The following is a 10,993-nucleotide window of genomic DNA, read 5'->3' on the forward strand; positions in this document are numbered from 1 at the left end:
CATCATCTTCTTTAATCTCTTCAAGAAATCAAGAACAAAACATCATGGCAGCTACTCCAGGTCGTGAAAATGGAGATGACAATGCAGGTTTTGTGAACTTCACACCGAGGAATATGACAAGAATCGGAAGACCTGCAGGTAATGAGAAGCCACCTGAGATGAAGTCCGGATTGGTGCAGCTAATGTATGCCAACCCATTTGCTGGTTTGGACCATGAGAATCCGTACACGCATTTGACAAAGTTCTATGAACTTTGTGGCACTGCTGGCCTTACACAAACTGAGGAAGAAGCTGTGTTCCTGAGGCTCTTTCCCTTGACTTTGATTGGGCAAGCTAAAGACTGGTTTTTGGATCAGCCACAGACCATTTTATCTGATTGGAATGAACTTGAAAGGAAATTCATGGCAACGGCGCCATTTTGTTGAAAGGTATTTACCACAACTACTTTCAAATCCCTTTCAAGATTCAATTGTAGTATAGTAAAGGGTTTTTATCGTCCTCAGGGAATTGGAAATACAACGCCGTTCTTTAGCTAAATTACTTAAGCAAAGAGTTCAAGAAGCGTTTGGTTGATTGTTTTGAGAAATGTTGTGGACATAAAACAGTAATAAAAACGTGTTTAAAAACAGATTGAGAAAGCTGTTGGGATTGGGGTTCACACATCAACTCTCATATATCCTATAATTCAACACATACAACCTATTCTATTCTTGACTTCATCACATCAGTTCTTATCTATCTCATTAATTTCTTACATGAGCAGATTAACGATTCACTTCTCTAATTATCGATGTCTTGCATAACTAACGAAGCAAAACGTAATGAGTTCAGATGTCAAGCGACTAATAAACCTAACCCTATGTCTAGCAATCAGGTAAATTAGATGATACAACCTAAATCTAATTCAAATATGTAGCTTTCACTCACATATCAAATCTCAAATCATGTTCTAGTTGATCAAGCTAAAACAAGCATTAAAATCAAGATCATATCATTGAAATCAAGAGATAAAATAGATTCATATGAAAGAGAACTAAGATGGATACATTTAAGTCAAGTATTACACCCAAACCCAACAAAGAGAAGTTTAGCTATCCATAGACATGGATGCTATGCTTACAAGAAGAACTAAGACGAAAGTTATGATCCGTGCCGTCCTCGGTGATGATTCCAGCTTGATGGATGGTGAATCAAAGCTCCCAAAGTTCCTCCCTTCTTCTCTCTGAAGTTTTCTCTCTCAAAAGTCCAAAATAGGTCAAGAGATACCTCAATTCTGATCTGGTCGAGCCTTTTATAAAACAGGGCAACAGTTTCGCTTAAGGTGATAAAGGTGTCGCTTAAGCGAGCAGGTTTCTTCACCTTCAGGTAAGTTCTTTGGCTTAAGCGAGACCAATTCTCGCTTAAGCCGAATTGTCTTCCAGAACCACTGCTACTGTCATGTAATTTGGCTTAAGCGAGGAAACATTTGGCTTAAGCGGACTTCAATATTTTTAGCCCTTTTGATCTTCAAATGGTTGGATCTTCTTGACTTTTCTCCTACAATAAAAACCAAAGAGTCTAAATGATAAAACTAGCATATCTTACATTTATCTATATAAAAACTATCTACTTACTAAATTAACCTTATTGAGGGATAATTTGAAAGATAACGTACACATTTAGAACAGATAAGTGCCGAAATTAATATAGAAAATCAGGTAAATTTGGCACTTATCATTAACCATCAAAACTTTCATATCTGGGAATTGCATGTTTTTGTTTTCTTATTGTTTCTCAATGCCCACTGTTTCAACTTTCAGATCTTCTCAAACCTAATTTAGGCAAAGCAAGAAAAGAAAAGGTTACCCTTTTACAACTCTGGATCAAGTTCGCTGAATTTTTTCCAGAAAATAAAACATGCATCTTCAAGAACCTAGATGATGTAAAGGAACCCAGATAACGCATAGGTGAACCAGAAAATAAATAAATAAAAAAACATGAAAAAATCCACTCCACTCAAAACAAAAACTCCAAAACCCATGCCATTGCCACTGTTTCTTTCTGTTGTTTGGTGATGATGAAAGAAATTGATTGATTTTTAAAGCTTCAGTGGTTGCCATTGTTTCCCATAACTGCATGGCAAAAAGAAATTGTGCAAACAAATGGGTAACCCTCTCCCCTGGCAGCGCCGCCACCACTTCCTTTGCGTACCGCAACGCCGCCACCACCACTCAACACAACCAGATCTGGTTCGCTTGCAGGAAACGGGTCGACCCATCCCCATTATTGCAAAGCCTAACCACAGTAACCACCATCCAAAGCAGAAAACCCAGTGTGAGTTGGTGATGATGGAAGGAGAAAGATGGAAAAATTTGAGCAAGGAAGGTTATTTTTGTCTTATCACTCATATAGTAAAACTGAAGCACCGTGTGTCAGTTTCAAACTGACACACGGTAGGCGCAACCCTCAAACTTGCATATCATTTTGGCCCTTCAAATATTTATGTCAAACTCCGCCACTGCATATAATTAACTTTGCTTGTATGTGAAGTGCTAAAAGCACACTTTTTCGAATATTGTCTCATACTTTATCTATGATGAGATTGTCTAAAAGATTCATAAAAGTGATTCAAAGAAAAATACAGAACTAAAGTGATCAATCCATGGCATGACCACATGACAGGGGCGAATCCAGACCTAATATATCAGTGTGGCTAAACATAAAGAAATTATAGGCTAAATATATTGAAAATATTTTTTTTTGAACAAGAGAAATATTATAGATAAAACCATGAGAGAAAGTTTCTCATGGAAATAGAAGAGTTTACAGTCCAAGAAGGACTAGGCTTACAACGAAATATAACAAAAGAAACAAAGTGAAAACAACAATACAATAAAGAAACAAGAACAATAAAACAGGGAAAATACAATAGGAAGACAACAATCTATACTACACTAATAGCGGAGGCCGAGAAATAGGAGGTGCATGAGAAATCCACAGCAACACATAGCAAGTTACAACAAAATTTCTTCTAATGAATTTTTTGAGTAGCTTGCAAAGTGCTGAGTGAAGGTTTTGCCGTTTATTATAATTTATATGTTTGAATATATTCTTCTTTATATATGTATTGTATTGGATGACATGATGAGCACAATAATTTGAGTGAACACTAATTTCATGATAGATATGAACAACAGACGCAGTATCAAATACATTCAAGAAGGGAATATAATGAAAGCACCACACAATTGTGAGAGCATATAAATTAAAAAAAAAAAAAAAAAACTGGGCTAAAGCCACACCTAGCCCCAATATGGGTCCGTCCATGCCACATGACTTGGGGAATCTTAATGCAATCAGTGACCACTGACCACACATGACGTTTGGACTCCGAGTACAAATATGTCATGGTATATGTCACTTAAAATAGAAGAAAGTTTTGATTCTTCTTCTGACTTATACTAATTTTACAAACTTAAACCAGTTTTTTTAATTTAGTTTTTCTTATTATTCTTTGATCACATCATCTATTTTATTACTCTTAAAATAATTTTCATCCCAAATCATTGTCGATAAAAACACGTGTGAACTAGTGATAATTTTTAATTGAGGTGTCAATTTTTTTATTAGTGAAACTGAATTCTTTTCGTGACACATGGCTCTTTATTGGATGTGAAATTAACTTTTGAAGAAATTATTTTCTATAAATGATGAGGTGGAAGAAGAGAGGTAGATAGATGCAAATTTGATTGTTCCTAACATTCTCATCAAGAAATCAGAGAAAATTAAGAGAGAGATGTCAAATCTGTTTGTGAAACAGGCAAAACAATATGCAGGTGCAAGGCCAAGTTATCCACCGCAGCTCTTCCAATTCATTGCTTCAAAAACCCCCTCTCACAACCTTGCTTGGGATGTTGCCACCGGAAGCGGCCAAGCTGCCAAATCGGTGACTCCTCCTTCCTTTAAAACTCTTTACTTTTATCACCTCCCTGCACATATCTCTTTATCTTCTCTCTTTTCATTTATTTCATTGCAATTTATAATTAGTAAATATCTGCTGTTTTTATGCTGCTTTATATAGGTATTTTTATAATTATAAACTATATATGAAACTCGAAATAAAATAAAAATTCAGAAAAGCTATATAATATATGTTTACTATTAGGGCAGGCAGTCCCGGTTCACCCATAAATCATATTTTTATAATTGACATTTAGTACATGCTATTTATAATATGTTTGCTATTTATAATATGTTTGTTATATGCTAAAATTACATATGGTTATAGAGTCTATCATAGTCATAGATCTTCTTGTTAGAAACCTCTCATATGGGTCATTCAGTGTATGTTCAATCATTCAAATTTCACGTTTCTAATGTCAAGTCCTGAGTACGAGAGGTGTGTCGGAAATCTTACATTGACTAGATATGACCAAAATTTCCCTTATAAATAGTAAAACAACTCTCATCTCTTAGTTGACTTTTGTGCTTGAGTTAAACCTCCAAAATTCTAATATATATCTCAATCACATCATCATGTAATGATGTATGTACCTGGATATAGACTCAATGACCACTAGATAACTGAATTTGAAACTAGAACTTTAGGTACAGCTAATTCAGCTCAATCTGAGTCAAGTGATGAATTGGAACATTGAATTTACATGTGTATGCTGTCTTCTATATTGGTATAAGGAGTTCTTCTTAATTTGTCAATTTTCAGGATTGCTTATTCTCTGACCAAAACTAATTGGTATTTTCAGTTAGCTGAACTATACCAGAATGTCATAGCCACGGATGCTAGTGAGAAACAGCTTGAATTTGCAACAAAGCTCCCCAATGTGCGATACCAGCATACCCCTTCAACCATGTCCATTGCAGAGGTTGAACAAAAGGTGGCACCTCAAGGAACCATAGACCTTGTGACCATTGCCCAAGGTCTCCACTGGTTTGACCTCCCAAACTTCTATGCACAAGTCAATTGGGTTCTCAAGAAACCACATGGAGTCATTGCAGCGTGGTCTTACAATTTGCCTAGACTTAGTGATGCAGTAGACTCTGTCCTTGATCAATTTTATGGCTCTGATACTAAACCTTATTGGGACCAAGCACGCAGATTGGTTGAAAACAATTACAGAACCATTGATTTTCCATTTGAGCCTGTGGATGGAGCTGATCACACAGGACCGTTTGAGTTTGTGACAGAGACTGTGATGGATTTCGATGATTTCTTAACTTATATAAAATCATGGTCAGCATATCAGACAGCAAAGGAGAAGGGAGTGGAGCTTCTAGGCGAGGATGTGGTTGAAAAGTTCAAACTTGCTTGGGGTGAAGATGGCCAGAAGGTTGCCAAGTATCCAATTTATCTTAGAATTGGAAAAGTAAGTGATGCCTGAAAATATGTTCTTACTTGATAGTTAGCTCAAGAAACATTTTCTGTTTGTTGATTAAATAGTTTAGCTCTATTGATACTATTTGAATCATTTATTGAGCTGATTGTTAAGGAAGAGGTGAAGTAGAAAGCTTAAATTCCAAGGGTAAAACAGTCCTCGTGTATCCAATTTTGTTTTATGCTTCCATGGCCAACCAAATTTCAAATTGCTAGAAATCCATTTTCTGCTGTTCTGCCAAGAACACTTCCTCTTGATGCTTATTTTCCATATAACCTTTAGATATATTGAGATACAAGGTTTTACATTCATTCTATTTCATGAGTTAGGATTTTCCCCCACATGTCTTTCCTAGTAAAAGACAATTTACTCTTTCATTGACTTTCTTCCACTTTCAAAAACCATCAATTATAAATGCACTTATATGTCTTGGTTCATTCTGCCAAAAATATAACATGGTAAAGAATAAGATATCACCATACTTAGGTGATTACTTGAACCAACATGAATGAGCATCGAACCAAGAAGCTTAGAGATTGTGAAGTGAATTGTGTACTTGGTGAAACTTTGGATGTATGAACTATGTAGAATGTAGGAGAAGGAGAAGGAGAAGGGGGCTTTGGAATTAATTGTGTTGGACATGGGCTTGTTGTGGTGGTTTCTGGTTAAGGGAAACACTGGTGGTTTAAGGTTGAAGTGGAACATGATGATTAAGAAATTTTGATGAAGGGGATGATGGTGATGGATGAGTTGTAACTTGAGAAAGTCCCATTTCTTATCCAAACAACTCATTTTCCTTGGTTACAAGTGGACATTTTCCTTTTTATAGTAGGAAAAGTATAAACTCTGATTTCTAATTAGACCCTTAGACCTTACATAAATACAACTCAAGAGTCCATATACGCTTTAAGTAATATATTGGCGAATGATATACATTAGCTGACCCTGTACATCAGCTGATCATTCCTAAAATGAGACGGTAAGGGCGAGTCATTCTTAAAATGAGAGGATGGCTCGCCATATTGGAAGAAAGGTCGCCATAAAATGCGAAGACTTGTCTGATCTGAGTGAACCACCCAAAAGTCCTTGAAATCGGGCTGACCACTCTAAGAGTGTGTATAGCCCGCCTCGAGATCTCTTTGCTAAGATCATTTGTTCGCCACAACCCAAGGAGTCGTTTAGAGGAGGGTTACCCGACTTGGATGTTTCTTGGGCGAGCATTCCAAATTGGAAGCCTTTGTCCAGTCTAATAAATTTCCACACATATATACTAATGAAGGGAATAATACAATGTACAATCTATAAGAATTGATTTTGTTCTGACAAAATAGAATTGGTAATTTCAGTTAGCTGCACTATACCAGAATGTCATAGCCACGGATGTTAGTGAGAAACAGCTTGAATTTGCAACCAAGCTCCCCAATGTGATGTACCAGCATACCCCTCCCAAAAGGTAGCACTTCAAGGAACCATAGACCTTGTGACCATTGCTCAAGGTCTACACTGGTTTGACCGTTTGACCTCCCAAACTTCTATGAACAAGTTAATTGGGTTCTCAAGAAACCTCATGGAGTCATTGCTGCTTGGTATTATGATTTGCCCAGAGTTTGTGATGTGGTAGACTCTGTCCTTCATCAATGTTATTTCTTTTATATGAAATCTTATTGGGATCCAGCTTGTAGATTGATTGGAAAAAAAGTATAGAACCATTGAAATTCCATTTGAGTCTGTGGATGAAGTTGATCACACAGGACCTTTTGAGTTTGTGACAGAGGTTGTGATGGATTTGGATGATTTCTTTACTTATATAAGATCATGGTCAGCATATCAGACAGCAAAGGAGAAGGGAGTGGAGCTTCTTAGGGAGGATGTGGTTGAAAAGTTCAAACTTGCTTGGGGTGAAGATGGCCAGAAGATTGCCAAGTTTCCAATTTATCTGAGAATTGGTAGAGTAAGTGATGCCTGAAAATATATATGTTCTTGTTAGTTACTTGGTGGAAGGTAGCACAAGAAACATTTTCTACTTGTTGATTAAATAATTTGGCTCCACCATTTATGTGAATCAAAAGGTGGAAGTAGAAAGCTTAAATTCCTGGGGTAAAATAGTTCTCGTGTATCCAAATTTGGTGTTTTATGCATCAGTCTGCCAACCCAAATTTTAAATAAAAAATGGGCTTAAATGGTCAATTGGCCCCTGTAATTATAAAGGGAATCAGTCTTGATCCTTGTAAAATTTTCACATCAAATTGGGTCCCTAAAAATATTTTTTTTAATCCAATTAAGGACAAAGTGTGCTTTGGTCTGATGTGTCTTAATTTTTACATTGTCAACATTTTCACGTGGCTTTTATCTTTTTTTTTTTAATAAAAACTAATTCCAACTCATGATTAATTGAAAATCAAAATAAAACCTTAAATAAGTCCTAATTAACTAATTTCACCCCAATTAAGCCTCAATTTCCCAAAATCCATCTGAAGTTCAGCCTTCTCGCTCTGCAACTTCAATGTCATTGGCAGCAGAGGATGCAACATCACTCTCCTCCTCCAATTTAACATACAAATTATGTATGGCTTGTTGCTGAGTGGTGAGCGCTTGCTGCAATTTCACTGATTCATTGATTGAATTGAATTCGATTTGAACATCCTCTGTCCTCGCATCACCACGCCAGGTCCTCCTCCATCCTCGCGCCGCCACGCCAGGTCCTCCCATCTTGTCCAACACCATATCCGTGCGGATATGGCACAGATCCATGCGCTTTTTGATTGCTCAGGGTTGGTGTGGTTCTTGCCCAGATTCCTTGCGAATGTAGGCAGTATGACGTCGTCGCGGCGGTGAAAGAGAGATGGTGGAGCGGTTCACAGACGGTGGTTGCTGGTTAATGCTTCAGGGTAAGTTGGATTGCAGTTCAAAGGTGGTGTTGGTGTTTTCTGCTGGTTTGAAGCTTTCCATTTGTTTCTGGAGCTTGGTTAACTGAGAAGATATAGAGAAGTTTGACTAAGGAATTGGTGGCGTAGATTGGGTATCTGATGTAGGCTTGTTATTCTCCTTAGGCTTTCCTTTCTTTTCTTCCCTTTGGTTTTTGTTTCTTGTTTCTCCTGCGTATTTATCTACTGGGTTGAGGAGAAGAGGACGATGAAGGATGAGAGGTTGAGGATAATATGATTTGGGGTCCTAACATAATTAACTAAATATCTTTATGTTCTAATGTATTTTAAGATAAATTTGGGTCATAACTAAGAAAGCATTAATTTTATTATTCATAAAATCAATAAAATTGGAAGTGAAATTGATTAAAGTATTTTTTAAGGGACTAAAATTGATGTTAAAAAGTCCACGTGGGCATCCTCAGCTGACTAGGCTTGTCACTGGACCGTTGACCGGTCAAAATTGAGCAAAATGACTTAATTGGATTAAAAAAACATTTTTAGGGATCCAATTTGATGCAAAAATTTTACAGGGATCAGAACTGATTCCCTTTACAATTACAGGGGCCAATTAACCATTTAAGCCTTCATAAAATCAATAAAATTGGAAGTGAAATTGATTAAAGTATTTTTAAGGGACTAAAATTGATGTTAAAAAGTCCACGTGGGCATCCTCAGCTGACTAGGCTTGCCACTGGACCGTTGACCGATCAAAAATGAGCAAAATGACTTAATTGGATTAAAAAAACATTTTTAGGGACCCAATTTAATGCAAAAATTTTACAGGGATCAGAACTTATTCCCTTTACAATTACAGGGTCAATTAACCATTTAAGCCTAAAAAATGCTAGAAATTCATTTTCTGATATTATCTCTAAACACTTTATTTTAGTGAAGTCTCATGCTAATATCACTAATATGTAATGAAATTAAATTATTAAATGATATCATTAGAATTGGTTCTGTTCCTTTTTTTTAAGCTTGGTTTTGTCCTTAATGAACATTCAGTCATCTATCAAACATTTTGTGGTTTTCATTTTTTCCAGTAGCAAATCGTAATAAGTGAGGGACCAAAAATGTTATTAAGTTATTCTTAATAAAATTTAATTTTCTTTAGATATTTTAGTAGACAATTTATTCTAAATAAATTTTTGTGTGGACTCTATACATTTTAAAAGATTTGAATTATTAAAATATATATAAAAGATCAACTTTCTCATATGATACATCCCCTATATATATTAATAATTATATCTTGTTCATTTATGATTAGATCTAAGGGTCATGATTATTTTAGAGATATGATGGTGATTGGTTGGTCTCTTTTGGTCGGGTGTAGGGGGTTTTTCGGTTGATTCTTTGGAGGCTCTCTTGTTAGTTGCGTTGATCTTCCCTCATTGGTCTTTTTTTTAGTGTTTGCTTTGGGGTAAGGTGTCGGGTCGTTTTCCTTTTTAGGGATAGTTATAAAGTTTGGTCTTGGGGCATGTTTGGGCGTTTTTGCTGCGTTGGCTTTATTTAGTTGTTATGTCCCCTTTTTTTGTTGTTGGCTTGTGTATTCTTGACTATATAATCTTATATATCATTTTGCTTTCGAAAAAAATTCTTTCATTCTCATATAAAAATACGTTAGTCTGTAAACACTTTCAATCAAGCTAGTAGGCTTGTAGTCTGATACAGATTGAGGGAAATTCTGCTTTAGAATAAAAGAGATAAAAGTTGCATTTAGGCTATTGACTAGCTTCCCCGAGGCGTGGAACTCTGCGAAGAATTTGGGAACATCATACTTAATGACAAGCCAAAACTGTTTGAAAATTCAGATTAAAGTTATACGGACCTGGTGCACGGTTACCATCACAAGATCTAAGCACATCCTAGATTTCCTCTTTAGAATGATGTGTTTCCAACTCCAATTTCTCCACTTTCCCCAGCTTGGACAGGGAAAATATTGTAGCCCTCTGCTTATTCTGTTGTTCTATATCCTATCTTGAAAACACATTGCTTCATCATTTAGTATAGAGTTTATTGATCTATAGATCCATTGCATTGTGTTTGTATCATCAGATTGAGTGAATTCTTCCTATGCACCTATTGTGTGATGGTGAATTGTGTAATTCATATATGCTATTGTTTGGACTAAGTGATTTGTATGCTCTAATGGGGGACTGAAAACATGTGTGGTGACACACATCATTTTCTGATAGTCTAAGAGAGAGTCTGCTTGAGGACAAGCTGAGTTTAAGTGGGAAGTTGATGAGTGTCAAAATTGCATGATAATTGTATTTATTTCACTAACATTTTACACCTAATTTATGCACTTCTTATACATAATTCACGTTCCATCAACTGTATTAGCATAATGCATGTAAAAGAAGCAAAAAGTAGAAAATAATGGAAAAAAGGTGAATTAAATGGACACTGAACTTGGATTCAAATATGCCGACGAAGAGCCACGGTCCTTCCTCCTAAGCCACGACCATGCTTGATAACTCGTAGGCAAGTGTGTTTATTCGTTACGAAGTGATTAAAGATAGAACATGAGGATTATGGTTATCTTGTACCAGTTTCCACTAATTTAAATATTGAAATGACGATTCAAAAGGTTGGTTGTTTGTTCGATATCCAAAAGCTATAATTAAGCGAAAAGAAAGTGTCTGGTGTATAACTTCATCAATTTGTGATATGCTTTTGATAAGTTCA

At 36.1% G+C, this 10,993-nt stretch overlaps 1 protein-coding gene and 1 pseudogene across 1 annotated transcript; both read left to right on the forward strand.

The window, feature by feature from the left end:
* Positions 1 to 3,680: 3,680 nt before the first annotated feature.
* Positions 3,681 to 5,590, forward strand: LOC130730098 (uncharacterized). The gene is made up of 2 exons (XM_057581992.1): positions 3,681 to 3,925; positions 4,743 to 5,590. The coding sequence occupies exons 1-2, from the start codon at positions 3,776 to 3,778 to the stop codon at positions 5,376 to 5,378; spliced, it is 786 nt and encodes a 261-aa protein (XP_057437975.1). The 5' UTR covers positions 3,681 to 3,775; the 3' UTR covers positions 5,379 to 5,590.
* Positions 5,591 to 5,876: 286 nt separating this feature from the next.
* LOC130723448 (uncharacterized) lies at positions 5,877 to 7,559 on the forward strand (annotated as a pseudogene).
* Positions 7,560 to 10,993: the final 3,434 nt, after the last annotated feature.

Source organism: Lotus japonicus, chromosome 1, assembly GCF_012489685.1.
Source record: "Lotus japonicus ecotype B-129 chromosome 1, LjGifu_v1.2".
Classification (NCBI taxonomy): Eukaryota; Viridiplantae; Streptophyta; class Magnoliopsida; order Fabales; family Fabaceae; genus Lotus; species Lotus japonicus.